We start from the raw sequence: 22,882 nt of genomic DNA, 5'->3' as shown, positions 1-22,882 counted from the left end.
AGTTTTTATAATTCCGCAATATGTTTCCGTGATTGTCATTTAATCTAATTTACCCTCTCTTATAGTAGACACTTCTGGCTTTCATATAAGCATAGGTGCATCATAATAACTCATCGGAAACATACATTAAAATCCATTCGAACTTTCCCTTGCATTCCCGAGATTTTTGCCGATTTTCCACTTTTGTCACCTGTAGCCACTTCCACCGATTGTTATTGCGATTAAGTAGTTATTTAATTCCTCACCGAAGTTATTTAAAGGGGTGCACACACCATTGATAATTAATTTCCATAGCTTAGAAGCATAATTTATGCATTTCTATTACTGAAGAATCTAGACGGAAGTCTTAGCTACATTTTCAGTGCAATGTCGTACATATTTGAGTCCAAATTAATTAGTTATTAATGATCTTCTGTGGGAGTGGTTCTTTCCCTATGCGTTATATAATGTGTAAGACAAGGACAGCTCACTGTGCGACAAGGATAGCGATAGTATACTGTGGCGCCATCCGTTGCAGAACGCTGAAACTATTCGCCGAGACTGGTGGCGCCATTCACGGCAAATCGCTGAAACTGTTAGCCGAATGTTTGGCTACCAGTTTCTGCATTCTGTCACGGATGGCGCCACAAGTACACGGCGAGTAGTTTCAGTGTTCTGCCACGGTTGGCGCCACAAGTACACGATAGAGTCGACCCTGAGTCGATAAGTAATTTTGTATCGCATAACTAGGTACACTAGGTCATAATATTGTTGCTTTCTTTCGTTAGTAAGTAATTGCGGCGTTACTTCAGTTAATTCCTGCATAAAATAGTGCTTGGAAAACCTGGAAATCTTAAATAATAAAGAACATATTTACCGCATACCTCTCCTTCTCTGTCTACCTTTCTTCCTTTCCCTCTCTCTCTCAGCCTCTCTTTCTCTCTCTACCCTTTCTCTCTCCCACCTGTTTTTTTACCTTCCTCTCTCTCTTTTTCTCTCTCTATATTTCTTTCTCTCTCTCCCTCTCACCCTTTCTCTCTCTCAGCCATTCTCTCTTTCTCTCTCTCTCCCACCCTTTCTGTCTTTCTCTCTTCCCTCTCTTCGCATTCTTTACTATATCTCCTTTCCGCCTCTTTCCTTTCGCACCCCCATAATACTTCACTTCTTGCTCTCATTGTGCTCACTTTCGTGTCTCCTGTTTTCTCCCACACTATCTTACTTCTCCCTCCTATTCTCGTCTATCTACTTCTTTTTATTCACCTACATCATTTGCTCTTCATTTCCTTCACAATCAATTTCGTTCTTCCACAATCAATCACTTCCTCTTCTCTCGCCTTCGCCACCTAATTCCATCCTTTTCTTTATCTAACTTCCCTGGAACTACTCCGTCTCATGTACTTCTTTCTCTCCCTTTTGCATTTTGATAGCTTCCCATTGATTTAAACTACTTGGAAATTGTATCAGGAGGCGAAGAAGTCTGTATCTCGAATGGCACAATTTCTCGAGGAGGTATTCTGAAATTCATTGTCTGGCTTGTTATTGACTTGTACGACTGAAATCTCGAAAATTTGAAATTTTTCGAAAAATTTTCGGAAAAAGTAGTACAAGTAAACGTCAGGCCAGGCATTCGAAAGAATACCTCCTCGCACATCATGTGCTCCTGATACAAAATCCGAAATTATTCCGAAAATTTTCGGTAAAAGTAGTACGAGTCAACGTCACGTCAGAAGTTCGAAAAGTATACCTCCTCGCATATCATATTCTCCTGATACAATTTTCAAAATTTTCCCGAAAATTTCCGAAATTTTTCTCGCAAGTACTACTTGTACTAGTTTTTCTGAAAAATTTTCGAAAAATTTTAAATTTTCGAGATTTCAGTAGTGCAAGTCAATAACAGGCCAGACAACAATTTCGAAAACTCGAAAATTTTTCCCAATTTTAGTGGTACAAGTCAATAACAAGCCAGACAATGAATTTCAGGATACCTCCTCGAGATTATGTACTCCTGATACTCGAAATTTCAGTAATACAAGTCAATCACAAGCCAGACAAAGAATTTCGAGAATACCTCTCGTATGTACTCCTGATACAATTAGCAAGTAGTTTAAGACAATAGAAAGGTAATTGATGCTATCAAAATGAGAGAGGCAGAGGAAGGAGTACGCGAACGATGGAGCTATTTTAAAGGGCGGGATGGAAGAGAGAGAGAGAGAGAGAGAGAGGGAGAGATAGTGAGACAGAGTGAGAGGAAGTGTGAGAGAGATAGTGAGAGAGTGCAAGAGGGAGAGATAGTGAGGGAGAGAGAGAGAGAGAGAGAGAGAGAAAGTGTGAGAGAGATAGTGAGACAGATAGATAGATAGATAGATAGATAGAGAGAGAGAGAGAGAGAGAGAGAGAGAGAGAGAAAGTGTGAGAGAGATAATGAGAGAGTGCAACAAAGAGAGAGATAGTGAGAGTGAGTGAGAGGAAGTGTGAGAGAGATAGTGAGAGAGTGCAAGAGGGAGAGATAGTGAGAGAGAAAGAGAGAGAGAGAGAGAGAGAGAGAGAGAGAGAGAAAGTGTGAGAGGGAGCGAGAAAGAGAGGTAGAGTAGAAGAAAGTTGGAGGAATGAAAGAGGAATGAAAAGAGGGGAAAACTATAGAATACAATTGGTACAGAGAGATAAGAGTAGGAAGGGTTCAGAATATTTGAAAAGGGATGAGGAAGAAGCGAGATGAAGAGAAACTGCAAGGTATAGGGAGGACGGGGAAGAAAGCGGATGCTGATGTGGCGGAGAAAAAACACAAACGTGAGAACACATGTTACAGTGGTACAGGGAGGAGAAAGGAATGGAAGAAGGAATTTGAGAAAAGATTAAGAATATAGTAAATGAGCATGGTACAGGAAAGAAATAGATGGTGAAACTAGATAGAGAAAAGAAAGGGAGTGAGGGAGAAAGGTGAGAGAAGAAGGGGACGTGATTGTGTGAAAGAACAGGGGAAACGGTGGACAAATGAAGAAGGATGAGCCAGGCGGTGAGGAACAAAATAAAACTACCTGAAATGAAAAGACGTTTGGATTGAGTTTTATAGTACTTTTATTTTCAAACATTACAGTTCTTATTCTATTTTACAATCATTTTATAATAATGAATAGGAGTCAGAACGAAATCGGTATTCGTTATAGCTCCCTTTCTTACAACGACGACTTAACTAACAAGTGAAGCTAATGCAATAATACTCGATACATTGAATAAATCAGCGACTCGGGTAACTGGGGGATGCTATCTCCTGTACATTGGTTGAATAGTTGGTGAAATCGTGGCAAAGTACGGCACGATTCATTCGTCGACGAACCATACACTAGTGGTGCCATCCGTGGCAGAACGCTGAAACTTCTTGCCGAGAACTTGTGGTGACATGCGTGGAGAACGCTACCTACTCGACGTGTATTGGTGGTGCCATCTATGGCAGCACACTGCAACTATTCACTGTGTACTTGTGGCGCCATCCGTGGCACAATGCTGAAACTACTCGCCGTGTACTTGTGGCGCCATCCGTGGCGAAGCGTTGAAACTATTCGCCGTGTACTTGTGGCGCCATCCGTGGCAGAACACTGGAACTACTCGGCGTGTACTAGTGGCGCCGCCCGTGATGAAATGCTGAAACTGGTAGCCAAACATTTGGCTAACGGTTTCAGCGTTTTGCCGTGAATGGCGCTACCAGTCTCGGCTAGTAGTTTGAGCGTTTTGCCACGGATGGCGCCACAGTGTGCTATCGCTATCCTTGTCGCACAGTTAGCTGTCCTTGTCTTATATATTGTAGACTGCACAGAGAAACACCCTCATGGAAGATCGTTAATAACTAACTAATTTAGAATCAAATATATACGAAAATGTACTCAAAATGTAGCTGAGACTTCCGTCTAGATTCTTCAATACTAAAAATGTATAAATTATGCCTCGAAGGTATAGAAATTAATTATCTATTGCGTAGTAGTCTACTCGAAGTAGTTTACCTACGAGTTTCAACGTTTAGCCGCTAGACGGAATGGCGCTGCACGAATATTTATATAAAAAAGAAAAGAATGTCTCAGGAGATCTGTAATAACTAATTAATTATTACAGCTTCAGGTGCAATATTTTATGGTGCCATGAGTGGCAAAACGCTGAAACTACTCGTCGAAAGCTAGTGGTGCCATCAGTGGCAGAACGCTGAAACTTCTCGTCGAGAACTTGAGGTGCCATGCGTGGAAGAACTTTACCTACACGACGTGTATTGATTGTGCCATCTATGGCAGAACGCTGCAACTATTCACCGTGTACTTGTGGCGCCATCCGTGGCAAAACGCTGTTAAATTGTTAGCCAAATGTTTGGCTACCAGGTTCAGTATTATGCCACGGGCGGCGCCACTAGTACGCGGCGACTAGTTTCAGCGTTTTGCCACGGATGGCGCCACCAACTCTCTTGTTGTCCTTGTCGCACAATCGGCTCTCTTTGTCTTACACATTGTGCAGCATGGAGATAGAAATACGGCCATGGAAAATCGTTAATAACTAACTAATTTAGACTCAAATATGTACGAAAATGTACTCGAAATGTAGCTAAGACTTCCGCCTAGATTCTTCAATAATAAAAATGCATTAATTATGCCTCGAAAGTATGGAAATTAATTATTTACTGTACACCTGGCGTATTAGTTGACGTTGCGTATTAAACTATGTCACGGAAAATTATTAATACCTTTTTGATCGGAGCAATAATCGTACTAAAAGCTATACGTGAAAGTTGCTACGGATCTGCGCTACATTCTCCGATTGCAAATGTTTATAAATTATCGTTAGTAAATTAGTTATTAACAATTTTTCATCGGGATGTCTCTTTCTCGAATACTTGCTACGCAGAAGACGAGGATGACGTGACTATGCGACAAGGATAGCAACAGCTTATACGGTTCGCTAACTTTGTTTATTACGTCCGTTCTGCGAAACAAATCGCGCGGCGTGTTTACGTTCTCCCTTCTGCCCCACCCGCTGTCCCTCCCTACGATCGGAAGCAGAGATTGATATTGGCCGTCGTTGACCTCTGTTTCCCCGTCTTCGACCAATAAAAGAAAAATAGTTTAATTTCCATTGGTCGAAGACGGTGACAAAGGACAACGACGATCAATATCAATCGCTGCTTTCGATCCTAGGAGGAACATCGGAGCATAGCAGAAGCGGGAATACAAACACGCCTCGCGATTATCTTTCGCTGAAGGGGTAATATTTTGATATACGACGCGTCATCTCTCCGAAAATCATTAATAACTGATTAATTAGAAATCAAATATGCCCGAAACCGTATTAGAATTGTAGCCAAGACTTCGATCTAGATTCTTCGATCGTAAAAGTGCATAAATTATGCCTGAATAATTAAATATTAATTACACACCGTCGACCTGTCGAATTATTCGAGAGTTATTCTATGACACGGATCTGAATAATTGTCAATAACTATTTGAATTAGCCACAAAATTCGATTAAAAAATATATGCGAAAGTAGCCGAAGGTCCGCTCTATGTGCATCAATTGTTAATTTTGATCGATTGTTAACGACACGAAAGTTATTGACAAATAACCTGTTGAATCCACGGTTTGAATTCAGGAGATCTATGCGTCTCTCTCTCTCTCTCTCTCACCTTTCTACCCCTAAAACGCTGCGACTACCCTAGCAAGCCCCTTAATAAGGGATGATCTGGTTCGAATGGACCGTAACGAGTCCGTTGTCGTTTTATCGTTTATTTTATATCGCAACATAAAATTTGTACAAATAATAATCCGTAATAATATCGTAACTATAATGGACGATAATTGATATATATATATTTATATATATATATATATGTATATGTGTACATGTTGATCGGTATTTTATATATCAATTTCAGATTTGCACGCGAGACGCGTGTTTCGCGCACGCGTTTTAAAACGAATTCATTCATCACTATCGAAGAATCCGACAACACGATCGGCGCGGCGGGGGGATGCGTTCGGCTATTCGCGGGAGAAAAGATTTCGCGAACGAGCGCGTGTTCCGCGAAGGCGACGTTTCCGCTTGCGGATCCGGCGGAGCACGCGTCTCTCTCTCTCTCTCTCTCTCTCTCTTTCTCTCTATGTATTTGGTCGGTCGGTTTTCGCCGTTGAAAGACGGAGGTACGGGGGCGTTTCTTCGCTTCCGGAAACGATGTCCTCGTCCAGGATTCATCCGATCACCGAATCGGTTCTCTCTCGAGGCACGGCCGAGAAGAAATCCACCCCCCTCGGCCGCGAGATTTCTTCCGGAACGCGGCGTCAACGCGCCGGAAACGGGGCAATTGTACTTGAAGAATTTCTACGGACGCGACGATATAGAGGCTCACATTTATACTCGTCGACGAGCCGATAGCGAGCCGAGCGGATATCGACAGCGTTTTCAATTATTATTTCAATCATTATTCGTTCGATTATTATTTCATTAATACGCAAAGCCCGTGTCAGTGGAACGTCATTCGATTATTATTTATATCGATGAAACGAAATTCATTTTCAATCGGGGATCTAAATGTAATATAGCGATCGTGCTGGCAGAAGAAAATTATGGGACCATTAGGAGACCATCCCCTAAGAAAGGGAATGCTCTCATTGGCATTCCATGGCATTCAAATGACATTTCATTGGCACTTATATGACTCGTAAGGATTGCATTCGATCATTGGGACTTGCGCGCGCATATTAACCCCTTGCTGTAGTATTTTACTTCACGATCGCATAATTGATTGACGTAACTTTTTTGTTCGCAATGATTTCTTCGAAGAAAGAGAAACTTTGTAATCGTCGTTTATTTTGTTTACACGCCTATTCGAATGTTCGAATATCGGTGTGAAGAGAGAACAGAATTTGATAAACCGAATTAACTACCCCTTGTCGTACCATCTTCTTCACAGTTTCAATAATTCGAAGTTTTTCGATCGTGATAATAAGAAAAAGAGGCAATTTATATTTATCGCGTGTCTAAATTTATTACTAAAACGAAAATATGAATATTGAATATTGACGACGAGAAATCAGAATTTGATTCAGACTAAAAAGAACTGAATAGCGTTCATACTATATTATTATTATTATTATTATTATTATATAGCATTCATACTATATTATTTATTATATAGCATTCATACTAATCTATTAAGACAGATTATCACCAAAAATCTCCATCAAACATCACACTGGTCGAAGTACGACAAGGGGTTGAAGAAACGTAACAATATTCACACTCAACAACAAATCTTCCGCCGCGAGTTCGACTCGTTAAATCACGCCAAAGGGTTAACAAATGATCAAAAATCACGATAAAACACTATCAACTCGTGCTCGGCTCGTCGTCGAGTACAAAAGCGGACCCCTCGCGAGTGTCCTCGAAACGCGTTCGCCCCGAACGCCGACGATTCTAAAAATCTAGATAAAAAGAGCAAAACCACGGAAGGGTCGAATTTTGCCAGGATCTTTCGGAAGCGAAAGAGTTCGAAAAAACACCATCCGCCGCGATGAACTTCGAACATTCTAGTTTCGTTTTCGCGGACGACTTTCGGCGTTGAACACGTTGAAAACGAACGAACACGCGCGCGCGCGCGCCGTTCGCGCGGAGGAAAAAGCTTCCGATGTTTCTTCGTTGGTTGCTCGATAATGCACAGGCCCCTGGGCAGCGCAACCGGATGGGCCCCGAGGGCCCGTCGCTACGCGAGGGGCCTGTTCTCTCGTTAACTCTCGAGAAGTCGCGAACCACCCCGCCCGTCCCTGCCACGATTCACCTGTTAACTGGGCCCCACACACTGTCCTCGAAACCCCTGCTTTCGCACGCGTGCGCGCGCGCTAAAATTTTGATATCTTTCTTCCGAAAACGGGCGGAGGGGTGTCGAAGTGTATCCGAGTCGCGCGGATGCCACGCGAATGGCACCGATACAAAAAGAAAAACGAACAAGATAAAAATCTATTTACAAAATAAAACTAATCGCGCAACGATCGACCCGATATACGCGCGTTCCCACGGCTGATCCCGCTCGCGATCGCGACGGACACATACATACATACATACATACATACATACATACATACATACATACATACTTACACACATACATACATACGCACACATATGTTCCCGGTTGACAGGTGAAGAAAGAACGGGGGGCGAAAAAGAAACGAAAGAACCTGAACGATATCGTTCCCCAGCGAAGAAATGAGATCACAATTGTTGTGTCGAAAGGAACAAACGCGTACGATCCCGGCTGGTCCTTTTATCATCACGCTCTCCCCTAACCGCGAGGTTCACGAATCAAGAGACACGAACATCTTCGGCGAACGATTAGACGCGGGCGCGAAGGCCGCGTCGATCCCGTTCGCCGATCGGTAGAAAAATAAGAACACTTCAACGAAGGTGTGTACGCTACGTGTGTTACGCGAGAATATTCCTAAAACGCGCGCCGCGTTCTCCCGATCCTACGAAACTAATGGGGAGGGGGCGCGCTTCGTCAACGGGGGTGGTGGGAATTAACGCGCGACGGAGTGCGCGCGAGCCAACAAATTAATTATTAACGTTAGAAGCGCTAGTTCCGGCATCGCGATGTCCGCGAGTTTTAAGGCGGAGTGTACATCTGAGAAGCAAAGGTCGCAAGAGAGTTGCTTCATGGTTTCGCATGTGCCGAGAGGCCCGCGACAGGCTCCTTATTCTTTATAAGAATAAGCGTGTTGCCTGACAGCGTGCCTCGAAATTATGGTGCCTCCGGTTTCTGAGGTTATTTCGAGTAACTTTTTCCTTTGCGGAAGTTTTTTCCGAGGCATCGTTCTCGAGTTATTAGCGAAAAGCAGTGACCAATGAGAGGAGAACTCGGCTGGCGCGAGGCGGCTAAGCTAATCAGCGGAGCTGTGCGGAGCCACTTAGCAGAACTGGGCGGAGCCACATAGCGGAACTGAGCGGAGCCACTCAGCGGAACTGAGCGGAGCCACTCAGCGGAACTAGGCGGAGCCACTCAGCGGAACTGGGCGGAGTCACTCAGCGGAACTGGGCGGAGCCACTCAGCGGAATTGGGCGGAGCCACTCAGCGGAGCTGGGCGGAGCCACTCAGCCGATCTCGCCTCTCATTGGCCTCCGTTTTTCGTTAATAACTCGCAAACGAAGCCGCGGATTGGAATTTCGCTGAGGAAAAAGTTACTTCAAATGACATTAGGAACCTCTTGCTTTCCACAAGTGCCATAATTTTGGGACTCCCTGTATCTGGAGTGTCGAGACTCGAGTCATGCTAGGGTCACTGTCAGATAAATGGCCGTCTCACAAAATTCACAAGCTCACAAGGCTATTGGCAAGGCTACAAGGCAACTCTTGCAAAACTATCTGACAGTGTCTCTGGTACATCTAGGCAAGACGCGGGCAGGGGTAAAGGGCCTGACGGGTCCCGTATATACGAAACTATAGAGCAACTCTCGAGAGTTTTACTGTCACATGGACACTCGGCTTTACACGGCCACCGAGACGCGAAACGGCGGCATCGGTCCCCGAGGAACTTCGCTCGCTCGCTCTCTTTCTTTTTCGCGATCGTTCCGCCGCTCGTTCCGCGCGAGGGACGAACGGAGAACGAGACTATTTCGCGACGCGAGACGATCTTCGACGTTCCTCGGGCCTGGCCCGACGTATGAATCGCGTCTCGGCTCGTTAAGTACTGATACGTTTATTGTTATTTACAGAACAGACGAACGCACGAGACCCGGCGGCCCCTGCGCAACCAGATCCGACCGTCTCGATCTGCGATTACAATGCTGCGATTATAAATGCTTCGATTACAATGCTTACAATGCTTACAATGCTTACAATGCATTCGATTCGACGCGAGTAAGATATTAACGCGCGTCGACCAATTCGAGATCATGGCTGCGGTCGCCGCAAGCGATTTCCATCGACGCGGAAACACCCTGGCGACCGATGAGAAACGATCCTGACGATATTTCGCACAAGTGTTAATTAGAGTCAGCTGATTTAATTAGAACGCGCTTATGAATTTAGTTTGGTGTACGTTGGCGTTTTTATAAATCGCAGACGATGTCCGAAAATAATTCAAATCGAAGTTGCATCGTATTTCTGAGTCCAGCGCCTGGCAAAAGAGTTTTGGAAGCTTCGGGAGAATAATCTTGCTCGCCTCAGAGAATGTCCGAGCATAATTATTTAATTATTTCTGAATTATTTCTAATTTATTTCAGAACTGTCGCCTTAGATTCTTTCTGTGCATTCGCTGTGATTGACACCGATAAACTGCACTTTTGTGCATTCATGGCAAAATTTATTGGTTGCGAAACAGTAGAAATATTGAAAAAAAATTATGCAACATCAACAACGTAGTTTGTTCAACTTATAAAAGTAATTAAACGAAGAAAGAACTTGCTACTCGGAATCGCGATCGACGCAGACGATCTTTCATTCAGCATAAAAATCCGCTGTTTAGCGATAACAAACAATATTTCTCTGTACATTTCTCTGTACACTTCCTGCACACAAATACACAAAATACAGCGCATAAAAATACGACAAGCGTCGCGTTTGAATTATTTCCCGCAGCTTCTGTCATCTGCGATTTACACAAGCGTAAAGAAGAACAGCCTGCTCGAATGTAACAATTGATCTCACCCTTAAATCTCACCTCTGAACCAACCCCCAAATTCTCGAACAATAACCTAGAGAACATACACTCGTGCGAAGTTTCGCAAATGATCATCGTGCATCGACATCGCCGCGATTTCCTCGCAAAAGTTCAAAGTTCAAAAAACCGGTCGTCTTTTATAATTTCAAAACGCGATTCGCGAGGATCTGATAAACGCTCTTAACAAAATTCTCTACCGCAGAAGACTCCTCTGCGAGAGGCGACGAGAAGAATTGTTCGCGGAATCGCAGCAGCATTGGAATAATCGCAGACGCGGCGAGCGGCGGCCGCCGCGGCGTCGTTCGCCGAGCATTATTGCTTACTTCCTAGGCGCGTCGCGCGGCGCAGTCGAGTTTATGGTACATACAGATGTGCCCGGCTCTCGGAGCCGGGTCACGCGGGATCGATTCGTCGCCCGAATCGGCGGCATCGTCCACGATATAAAAGTACAAAACGCGTAACGCGCCGAGGACCGGCCGCGGTTCGCGGCCGAGTCCCGGCGTTCGACGTGCCGGTGCTGGATCGAGACGCGGATCGCGACGATCCCCGTGGATCGTTCGCCCAGTTCGCGACAATTATCCTCCCTTATCTCCAGTCATCATCCCCCACGAAACTAGGGCGAAATCTGTTCGAAGGCGGGAGCCGACGCAGCTCTCGAGAGACGCGGCGCGAGCCGTCGTTCGCTCCAACCGGCGCATTTGTCCACGTACTGTGTTTAAGAAGAAAACAAGGACAGAAGTCCCGGGGCCAGGAAATATTGCAGCGTTCCGTGAACAAATCCGTGGGTCGGCAACAGACTCCATGGCGAAGATCCCTCTCGATCGGGGCGCAATAATTCGCCGCGTCGCGGGGCGGTTCGTGACTCGCGTTCGCGATCCAGCCCGGCACACGAATTCCATCCCCTTCTCGTCCGGCTCACCCCTCTGCCCATCTCCTCTCTTGCTCTCTCTCTCTCTCTCTCTCTCTCTCTTTCTCTCTCTCTCTCTCTCTCTCTCTCTCTCTCTTTTTCATGAAAGTATGGCCTCTTATGGCATCGCGTCAGCCTTTATGCGAGATTCGTCAAGACGCCCGTATCGTCCCTCCTGTCGCGGTTTTCCTTACGCTCTACTTAAATATAATACAACATCGAACGATATATTCGGTCGGCGAGATAAACGAGTGTCCTCTACCCTTTTTCTTTCTCTCCCTCTCATTCTCCCCATCCCCCGCAAAATTTCGTCGATCAACGACCGCCTCACAACTGCTCGGACAGAATGATCACTCGTAGGGTCTGGATCGCGTCGTTGTCTAACAGTTCGTCGGCCCTCTTCGAGGACTCGTCCTTCATCGGGTTCCTGGTGGGCCCGTGTTCGCAGCCCTCTGCCTCCGCCCGCTCCTCCCCGGGCACCGGGCTGCTCCCCGAGCTCTGGCCAATATCACCGTCCTTCGCGTTGCCCTCGACCTCCCTCATTGTCGCCACCGAAGTGGTCGTCGACGAGCTGACGGTCGCGGTGGTCGCGCGACTAGTCGGCAAACCGGAGGCTCCCTCGATCCCTGGGAGCGTCGTCGGCTGCCTGGCCTTGAACGGGAAGCTGCAGCAGGTCTCGGAGTACTTGGCCAGCCCGTGGATCTTGCTCTCCCGCTTCATGGACAGCCTGGACAGCCTGCCGAGGGTCCTCGCCCTGGCCTCGCAGCCCTCCTGGAACCGGAACGAGCCATAGCCTCCGGAGGACTCGACGCCCTCTAGGCTGCGCTCGAAGGCGTGCTGCAGGCTCTCCACTTCCAGCCGCTCGTTCCTTCTAGGCTCCAGCGAGTCGAACGAGCTGGACTTCGGCGGCCTGGAAAGGGTAGCAACGGATAGAGCCTCGCAGGGGTCCCTCCGGTCCAGTACAGGGATGCAGGGGTAGGCTTGCGCCGCTCCTGGGGCCACGTTGGCCCTGCTGGTCTGTCCTGGCACCTCCGGGACCGGGTCCAGCTGGCCGACGCACTCGAACCTTCTAGGCGAGACCAGCCCCGAGGCACCCACACCGGAAAGGAACCTAGGGGTGCGCAGCCCCGCTCTGTGTCCGCTCGGCTCCGGCTCCGTGATACCGAGCAGACCGGACTTGTCGATCCTCCGGACCGATGGCGCGCCTTCAGGGTCGTCGTAGGGTCTCCTCAGGCTGTTGCTGCGGCGCGAGAACGCGTCTCCTGGCAGCGAGCTGGCGCAGGAGAGCGCGTTCGAGGCGTACGACTCCCGGTAGGAGAAGCGGACCGGGGGGTGGCTGGGCGCTGTGGGGTTCTCGGCGATCGTGATCGTCATCACGGTGGTTGCCGCTGGCATTTGGCTACTGTTGCTGTTGCTGATGGCCGCTTGCTGGCCGCACGGCGGCTTCGTCGACGGCGGGGACGTCAGGGTGCCGTAGGTCGACGGCGGCGGCGGCGGCGGCAGAGGCGGAGGCGGCGGGGGCGGGGGTGGCGGCGACTCGACCGGGTTCTCGATCACTATCTCCATCCGATGGCGAGGCGGCGGCTTGTCCCGCGGGTGATCCACCGGCCGGTAACCGCCGCCGGTGGGTGCTGCCTCCTGCTAGAGCCAAGTGGTCCGCGTGGTTCCGGCTCGCGAGCCGGTAGGCAGGTCTCAGACGATTATCTCGCGGATGATCCGGCGGCCCCGGCTGTTCGGGGTCGAGTAGCCCGACTCCAGGCTCTCGTCGTACGACAGGCTGACCTGCTGCGGCGGCTTCGCGTCCTCGTCGTAGGTCTCCTGATACGGCAGACCGGACACGTCGTACGGCGAATCTGTCGGGCAAACAAGAACGGCTGTTGAGAGTAGGGAAACAAAACAGAGAAAACAGGATAGGGTGGAGTGAGGATGGAACGGGATAGTAGCTGGTTTTCTGTATGTCCCTCTCCCCTCTAGCGACCTCACTCTACCCCCCAGGCAACCCGGAGAGGTGTACGTGCCACCGGCTGCGGACGTACGCGCGCGGAATAGCTGAGAGAGGAGGAGCGCGGCGAGATTGCATCGGATGCGATCCCGACCCTGGTCCGGACACGCCAACGGGCGACTCTATACTTTCCGAAGGGACTAAACCCGAACCCTAACACAGATACGATGGTCTCTCTCTCTCTCTCGCGCGCGCGCGTGCGTTCTCTATCACTTTTCAATCGGAACGGAATCTTCTTCTTCGTCTTCGTAGTCTTCTTACTCGACCGAGACGTTTTCATTATTTACCGGCGAACCACCCGTGAGCTGCGATTCCGGAAACGAAGGTATCTGGAACCGTCACCGACGTCGATTCTAAGGAAACTTTCCGGGCCGCGGGACGTTTTAGATGTCCGCCGGGAGGGAATTGAATTTTCAGATGCCCAACCCTACTCTTTCTCTCTCTCTCTCTCTCTCTCTCTCTCTTCTTCTGTTGCTGGGATATGCGTGAAAGCGAAAGGAGAACTGGGTTTTATGGGATCGTCGACGATCTGCGGTCGTCTTCTCGTGCAAACTTCGACCGGCGCAACTTTCATTGTTGTTCTTGATCGAAGATGACTCGTGTCGGCGTGATCTGTTGTTGGGCGATGTTGCTGTTCGTGAGAATCTGATGTGGATGAAGTTTAATGTCGATGCGGTCATTCAAGAGTGGGTTCGGTGAAGTAAAATTGTTAGGAAGGAGTATTCTCAGTAAAGGGTGTTGTCAGTAAAGGGTGTTGTCAATAAAGGGTATTGTCAGTAAAGAGTATTGTCAGTGAAGTATATTGCAGTGAAGAGTATTGTCAGTGAAGTATATTGCAGTGAAGAGTATTGTCAGTGAAGTATATTACAGTAAAGAGTATTGTCAGTGAAGTATATTATAGTCGAGAGTATTATTAGTGAAGAGTATTATTAGTGAAGAATATTATAGTCAAGAGTATTATTAGTGAAGAGTATTATTAGTGAAGAGTATTATTAATAAAGAGTATTATTAGTGAAGAATATTGTAGCGAAGAGTGTTATAGCGAAGTATACCATAGTAGAGAGTATTGTTAGTGAAGAGTATTGTCAAGGAAAAATATTATAGTGAAGTGTATTACAGTGGAGAGTAAGTCAAAGGAAAAATATTGTCAGTGAAAAGTATTATCACTCAAGAACATTATAGTAGAATATAAATATTATAGTGAAGAATATTATAATACAGAATATTATAGTGAAGAATATTGTAGTAGAAAATAAATATTATAGTGAAGAATATTATAGTGGAAAATAAATATTATAGTGAAGAAAATTATAATGAAGAATATTGTAATGAAGAATATTATAGTGAAGAGTATTGCTAGTGAAGAGTATTGTCAAGGAAAAATATCAGTGAATATTACCATCACTAGACTGCAGATTTGATGCACTTACGCCAAAAATGAATAAATGCAATTTAATCTTATTAAAATAACAATCGATATAAATAACAATCTTGCACGAAGATCCGCAGTCTAATAATCATTAAAAAAAAAAAAAAAAAAATACTATAACCAGGAGTAATGTCCTCGAAGTTTATTTTCAGTGAAATTTCTTATCGGCGAAGCCGACAAGCCTATCGTCAGTGAAATCAGTTGTCGCTCGAGTCCGTGGTCAGTGAAACCAGCTATTACTAAAATCTGTTGCCAGCGATGGCCTCCGGTCGCTAAACTCTGTGTTATCAGTGAAATCTGTTGCCACTAAAATCAGTCGTCGATAAGATCTGTCGGCGCTAAAGTCCGTTGTCGACGGAGCAGGCCGCTGTCGGTTAAAGTTGCCACCGGCGAGAAGAGATCGGCGTCGACGAAGGTTTAACGTCGAACCGACGTCGATAAAGACCGATGTCCCTGGATCGTTATCGGCGAAAAATCTGCGTCGAAGACCCGGCGTGTCAGCGTTTTCCCACGGAACCCGCGATCCCAACGCGACGAAAATTGCCGGATGAAATACAGCGTGAAGGGACAGATAAAGAATTAGTGTCGTCAAGTTCCAAACTCGCTCGAGCGACCCGCAAACTTCCGAATCCGAGAGATCCGCGGAAACCGTGTCCCACGATTATTCCTTCGTTCGACTCGAAAAAATCGATCTTTCTTTCGCAGATATTTCGGAAACGCTTGCGCCGCGATGATGTAACGACAGAGTTTCGACGGAGAAATTCAAAGTATTTCGACTTCTGTGGCCGTTTCAGGGGAGAGAGGTCGCGCGTGGGAGGGGGGGAGGGAAAAGTATCGGAAACTTTAACGCGGTTTCTCGAAACGACTTTTCTTTCGCGACGGAAGCACGAGAAAACTGGCCAACCAATCCGACCGAAGACTCTTTTTGTTGTTACTAGGTCATTCGTTATTCGAGACTGTTCAATTATCAGAGAATATATTTATCGCGAAACACGAAAGAAAAGTTCGACTAAGGGTTGTGATTCTAAAAATTTAACGTCTCAACTGTCGACGGTTTCTCTGCTGTAATAGTTCATTGAAGATCGGAGTTCGAGAGGCGGGAGTCTCTTAAAAAAGGCTCGATAATCGCTAGCTATTTCACTGATATAATTCAACAAATTATTTATATAATACAATATCACGCGAGAACTTTTCTTGAGATTGTTATTTAAGAGAACATTTCTTCGAAAGTTAAAGTCTAGAAGAGCTCAGCTAATGTAATCTAAATATAGATTAGTTAATTAATTAATTTATTTATTACGAATATCATATGAATTATATTGCATTAATTATATAAATTCTATAATTATATTATAATTCTATAAAAAAAATTATATAAATATATCTAAAATCCAAATAAATTAAACTAATTTAAATATCTAATCTAAATAAGATAAGCTAATCTAAAGCTGGTCTAAAAGCTGAAGTCTAAAAGAAAGCTTCTTTCAACTATGTTCTAAATACAGCGAAAAGTATATTTCACGTATCAACCCCTTTCGGCGACTCCGCAACAAATTGTCACGTCGCGTTTCAAAATAATTTCAACATGGCCAAATTTGATTGCCAAATCCTATTTAAAAAAAAAAGAAAAAACTGTCAAATTTGTAACCATTGCACGAGTCGCAAAATACAATATAACCCGCATAAAATGCGTCGGTCGTACGAGAAACGGAGACAGGTCGGAAAAACTATGTCAAATTCCGATTCAAAATGGCCGCGGCTGCGATGGGTGGTCCACAGGGTTCCGTCAAGCAAAGCGTGAATAAGCGAGAGAAGAAGAGACTGCCGCGGAATTTGTCCATGGACGACAGACCGGTTGCGATCGAGAGACATTCGGTAATCGCGACCAATTCCCAAGGTCACGGGGATAATTCTGTCGAAGGGGTGCTCGAAGGGATGCCGAGGGTCCGACGGAAGAGTTCCCTCCAGCGAAACAATTTAGCGAGCCGCCGATAAATCGGTTCGCGAACCGCGAAACTTTCGAGGGTCCTCCTCGCCACCGCCCCCCCCCCCCGAATTTATTAAGACCATTAATGGCCTGTCAAGATGTTTTCGACGTCTTGAAATATCCTCTCCGGACCGAGGGCGATTGCGAGAACTTTCGGTATGACTAAATTGCTCGGGAACTCGCGACAGGTAGAATTGAACGTCCATCGTTGGGTCGATCGGGGGCGGCGGGGGGGTGGTGGCTACGGGAAGAGAAACGGTTCGCGGAAACGAAACAGGAACGCGGAGAGAAGAAATAGAGTAATAGGGGGAAAAAGGAACGCGAGAGGGACGAGCAGACGCACGGGAAGAAAAAGAGATAAAGGAGGGAGAGAGAGAGAAAGGGTGAGGGAGAGAAAGAGAGGGAGAAAGAAAGGGTGAGGGGGAGAAAGAGGGGAAGAAAAAGAACGAGAAAAGAGGAGAGAGCTAAAAGAATACTACTCACCGACGTGTTTTTGAGACTTTACGACGGTGGCGAATGGTTCCGAGCAAAACTGCTGTCGACTTAGATTATGGCTTTCCCGGTAATCCTCCCTCTGTGGGAGGTAATGAGGGTGGGTCGGATAATCCGACTCGGTGGTCGCGTAGCCGGCCAGGTCGTAGGGCTGGCCGACTCCGTTCGCGGCCGCCGACTTCATCTGCCAGATGGAGTCTTGCGAGTTCACCGATCCTCCGTTATTCGAGTTCGAGTAGCTGTTGTCCATGTAGCCCATGTTCACACCTGTACGGACAAACAAACGCAGCCGCATCGTTTCCGGTTAATTGCGATCGATTTCGGGATTAATATTCGCGGCGGCGGCGGCGGAACGCAGCGTCGCGTCGAGGCGAGCCAACGATAATCTGCGCGCAAACGTTCGCGGCCAGCCTGGCTCAAAAACTCGCATCGTCGCGCGAGCATTAAGTAATGAAGCTAATGCTCGCGGGAGAGCCAAGCCCGATTATTAAACATCGGTTTAACGAACGAGGCCCTCTCTTCGGTCATTATTGTTATGCCTTCTCTCGGCGTCGCTTAGCCCAGCTATCGAGCAGCTATCGTTTTAATTGCCGTTGCAACTTTTACGAACCATCGACGCGTCTGCCTCGAGAATAAGGCAAGCTGAGAAGAGAGCGCGCGTTCGTTTGTGGACACTTTGGGTTTCGGAAAGTAAAATTGCCTTCTGCAGTTTGTTGCGAACCGTGCGAATTTCTGGGCGACACGCACCGTTTCGAATTACGTTGGACTGCGGATTTTACGCATTTTTATGAACGCTCTGCAGTTCGAACGGAGAACGGTGGAAACGTTGTTTAGACTTTGAGGATGTTGTTATATTATTTTCGATCTATTTTTGTTTCTTTTCGACGTATCGAGAAAGTGAACAAAAGCTAATGTTTTACTTGAAAGAATCGAACTGCTACTTCCGAGCTATTCGCACTTTAATGGCCGCTCGCAGAACATCTGTGTGCTGCTTTAATAATTATGTGGATGATTGCTTCAATAATTGTCACGTAAAGGAAAAATATTAAATTTGTTGTATTAAATGTGTCGTTGTTGTTGTTGTTGTTGTTGCTTTTTGTTTTGTTTCATGTGTATCTTCGCAGATGTTGAATTTTTCATGAATTTAATATGAAATTAATATTTATATATATGAATAAATATTGCCTACTGTTATTCATATTTATAAATATTAATTTCATATTAAATTCAACATCTATATATATGTAAAATAAATATTGCCTACCCCTGGCGACGTTTGACTACGTAGACGCGCGGCCATTAAAGGGTTAAAACTGTTGAAATGCGAGCGTCGATGTTTATTTAACTTCTGCTACTTGCAATCGAGAAAGACAATTTTTTATCACGCGTGAACAACCAGTCTGAGATGACCGTGGATTTCATGCATGTATGAGCTAAGTACAGTAAATTTTCCCTGTACAAAAACGAGCAATTTGGGAAGAGGAGAGAGATTATTATTATTATTATTATTATTATTATTCAAGTCTCGCGACTCATTTTTATAGCTGCCAATTGCCAACAATTATATAAACGGGGGATGCAAGGCTCGGATAATCGTATCTCCTCTTCCCAAATTATTATATTTTTGCTTACAAGCTGAAGGAAAATTAGGAAGAATTTACTGCACCTTGAAAGGATCTAACTGTTAAATAATATGAAGTATTAAATCATATTAAATATCAAATAAAATATTAAATACGTGGAGAACATTGGAACAGTGATTTCCGACCTATTAAAATTCCTCGAACGCGAACATCAACGATTATTCGCCTCCCGATTCTTGCAATCGAGGACAACAGTCCTCATTTTCGCAGAAAAGATCCGCGTCTCTAAAGACCGTTAACGGTTCGCTCGGCGCGCGTTAACATCCTCGGAAAAAACCCCCTTGATCAAATTGCAGCATTTCATTCGATCGAACTAAAAATTGGGCCGGTCCGGCTTCACGAGAAAAAGTCCACGAATTAGTTGGACCGTGCGCGGCGATCAGGGGGTTGGGATCGGTTGAACCACGCGGGGCTCGATAAAAATCTAGTTTGCGAGTTGGCCGTTCGAAAAAGCTGAAGCACTCGGGGACCGTAGGAGGAGAACGCCGGCGTTTAGTGTGGTCATCAAATATTTTTGACGGCGCACGATTCGCTGCCGCGGAACGCGACATCTTTTCCCTCGGATGGTATCAAGAGATATCCATCCGGTAGAAGACACTGTGCCGTCTTATCGCGGGATTGTTCGCGAGACGCCTCGCCTCCCCTCGCCACCCCTCGCCAGGCCGCATCCTTCGTTCGCCGCGTAACTGCCGTATGAATTATCCACGGCCCGTATAGGGGCCGAGTCACGCAACTAGGACGTGCCACATCTCTTTACCGGCGAGGATGGAAAGAAATGGCAAATTGCTGTTGCACTTTGCAGGTATACGGTCGCACTCCGCGAAAAAGTATAATCGTAGGAAGTTAGACCTCGTTAAGCCAACTTTTTCCGCCGCCATTGTTTCCATCCCCGCGGTAACTGGTCGGGGCGAGGGGCGCCGCGGAATGGAACCTGTTCTCCGGCCGACGACGGACCTCTGGTTCCCCGCGAACGCGACGAAAACGGCTCCCGACGACGTCTTCCTCCGGAACGCGGGTGCCCTTTTGTCCCCGGGATTAGCCGTCGAAAAACAGGCCCTTCCGCGCCCCGTTTTCCGACACGCCGAGGCTCGCTGCTTCTCGCCGGCCGCGCGGAACCTTCAAACGATTATTATTACCCGGCGTTTCGCCGGCGCTGAATATTTTCTGACAATTGGCACCGTGCCCGAGAGGCTTCTCGAGACGCGCCATCGTTCTCTCTTGGAAGATCGTGGCCGCTCGGTGGCTGCTTAAAATAGCGGAGACGCGAGAGGATCGCTCTAATTATCTTGTTCTATATTTTTCGTGGTTCTGCCAGCTTCTTTTCGCCGGCGGGCCGAGATTTCTCCAGACCCGGGGACCGAAATGTTCCCGCCTGATTTCACGATCCTAATTCGACGGTGTTTCCGGTTTTGCGACTTCGTAGTGGGTCCCAATGTTTTTTCTTAGCTTCTACACGAGACCTCGTGTTCGACGCGTCCATAAAATTCTACGGTTCTAAGTTAATTGGGTTTTCTGGTTCTCTGCGGCATTGTCGTGGCTGCCAGATTTTTTTTTAGAGTCTAAACAGCGTGTCCAAAGTGTTCATAAAATTCTGCGACTCTAATTTGATGGTATCTCTGGTGCTGTGACCTTGTACCGGGTCCCAAAGTTTTCCTAACTTCTGCACGCCCTGCCCAAAGTGTCCATGAACGGTTCCAGTTTACTGATGTTCTTCAGTTTTAATTTAATAATATTTTCTATACTTGATTTAGTGATATTGTCTATTCTTAATTTAGTCGTATCTATTCTTGATTTATTGATATCTTGTATCATTAATTTACTGATGTCCTCTATCCTTAATTTACTGATATCTTGTATCATTAATTTACTGATATCCACTATCATTAATTTACTGATATTCTCTATCATTAATATACTGATATCCTCTATCATTAATATACTGATATCCTCTATCATTAACCCTTTGCACTCGAAACTATTTTAACTGTAAATATAAAATTATTTTTCTAACTTATAGTATATCTATATTATATGACAAAATGCATGTTATGCATATTAAATTGACTCTTGGGACTCGCACAACAGTTACGCTCTTAATAATTTTTTAAATATAAACTTTGTTAATATCAAAACTATCTTAAAAAGTAATACAACAAATTTGTGTGGTTTCTCAGAGTCACCACTCGAGTGCAAAGGGTTAATATACCGATATCCTTCATCATTAATTTACTGATATCCTCCTAATTGCTAATATCATTAATTTACTTATATGTTCCAGCACGAATTTGTCTAATACCCCGTGCATACCATTGATATTGTGGTTCGGTTGATGGTACCCGTAGCCAGGCTGCGAGTACGCAGGGGTCTTCGAGTCCTCCATGGCCAGTGCGTGGTCCAAACTGTGTTCTAAAGCCTTGTTCTCGGCATAATAAGGCGGCGGTGCTTGGTTCTGCTGGCCGTTCCCCGCGACCAAGCTCGGTCGCACCCTGATCGAACAAACAAACAAACACCATGAAAATCTCTCACCTGCCACGGGTATCGCACCCTGCAGAATCAGTAGGAAGTACTCACGCGTTCGAGTCCATCTCGTAGTCCTTGGCCTTGGTGGCGTGCTTTCGACGACACCGACAAAAGAGCAACAACAGCGCCGCGAACAACAGGAAAACCGCCCCGCTAACCACCAATGCGATCAGCGTAGGCGTCGTCATTGCACCTGCTTGCGCGATGTACGATGGCCCGACTGATAGACAATGAGAAAGGTGCGTGTTCAAATGGGAGAATAAAATTGAAAAATAATCTGTCATCTCTTTTTTTTCCAACTCTATGTGTAACGATATCTTAATTAATTTTCAGAGCGATTACAACTCTAGGAAGGACAATCCGTATCCGGCAGCGAACAGAAGAAATTGGTAAAATGCATCGTGGCTGCAAATCTTGTCTGAAACGACGGCTCGCGTGTCGCAATCCATCAGAGGAAGGACACGACTCAACTTGTGCCACGATATATACGATTAATAAAATACTGTGCCGTATAATAATATAATAAAATGTATTATCTGCCACGTATATGCGCGATTTCAATTAATAATAAAATACGATTTCTCCTGCTACTCGTATTTTCATTTTCCGCTCGACGTAATCGGATCTCGCATAACTCCCTTGAATAATTTAGGCGCGTTGCAATCTCATTGGCTAAAATATATATTATTGTTGCCCTTTCTCAGAAGAAAAGGGTAGTTTTTTACGTTTACGACGTGCCTACATTTAATAGGGTGCTTGTATACCGATGACAAAAGATGACAGAATATTGTTTCGAGTTTAAAAATCAGGACAACATTCATACCTAACATTGCTAGAAATCATTATCGTTGCTACGTTAAGAATAGTTGAACCCTTTGCAGTCGAAACTATTTGAATTCGAAATCTAAAATATGATTTCTGATCTACAGTATTTCTATTTTATATAATTTATTGTGATTTATGCAAGTATAATGCAATTTTAATAGCTTTTTTAAAATATAAACGAGTCTGATGCTCTTAGAATGATTTTGAAAAATAGTATACCAATTTTTAGTGTCGCCTCAGAGTCACCACTAGAGTGCAAAGGGTTAAAGAAGGTGAACAAGGGTAGGTTTAGATCAAGTTAGGTCTGTTCACAGAAAATACATTTCTGAGATGGTAAATAGACTGTAAATATTTTCACGTTCTCGAGCAACACAGAATTTGACAAATAAACTATTTATTTTTTAAACAGTAATTAA

The 22,882-nt window shown here is 45.6% G+C and overlaps 1 protein-coding gene across 2 annotated transcripts in view; it reads right to left on the bottom strand.

The window, feature by feature from the left end:
• Positions 1–13,260: 13,260 nt before the first annotated feature.
• The window catches only part of ed (hemicentin protein echinoid), a 120,001-nt gene continuing 110,379 nt past the window's right edge, over positions 13,261–22,882 (bottom strand). For both annotated transcript variants that reach the window (XM_033482144.2, XM_033482142.2), the window contains exons 4-7: positions 21,693–21,861; positions 21,429–21,607; positions 17,470–17,745; positions 13,261–13,421 (exon numbers count right to left, since the gene is read on the bottom strand). In XM_033482144.2, the coding sequence (XP_033338035.2) occupies positions 13,261–13,421; positions 17,470–17,745; positions 21,429–21,607; positions 21,693–21,861 (785 nt within the window). The remainder of the gene's footprint in view (positions 13,422–17,469; positions 17,746–21,428; positions 21,608–21,692; positions 21,862–22,882) is intronic.

This window comes from Megalopta genalis, chromosome 2 (assembly GCF_051020955.1).
Source record: "Megalopta genalis isolate 19385.01 chromosome 2, iyMegGena1_principal, whole genome shotgun sequence".
Lineage (NCBI taxonomy): Eukaryota > Metazoa > Arthropoda > Insecta > Hymenoptera > Halictidae > Megalopta > Megalopta genalis.
This window is presented reverse-complemented; position numbering and strand designations above follow the sequence as displayed.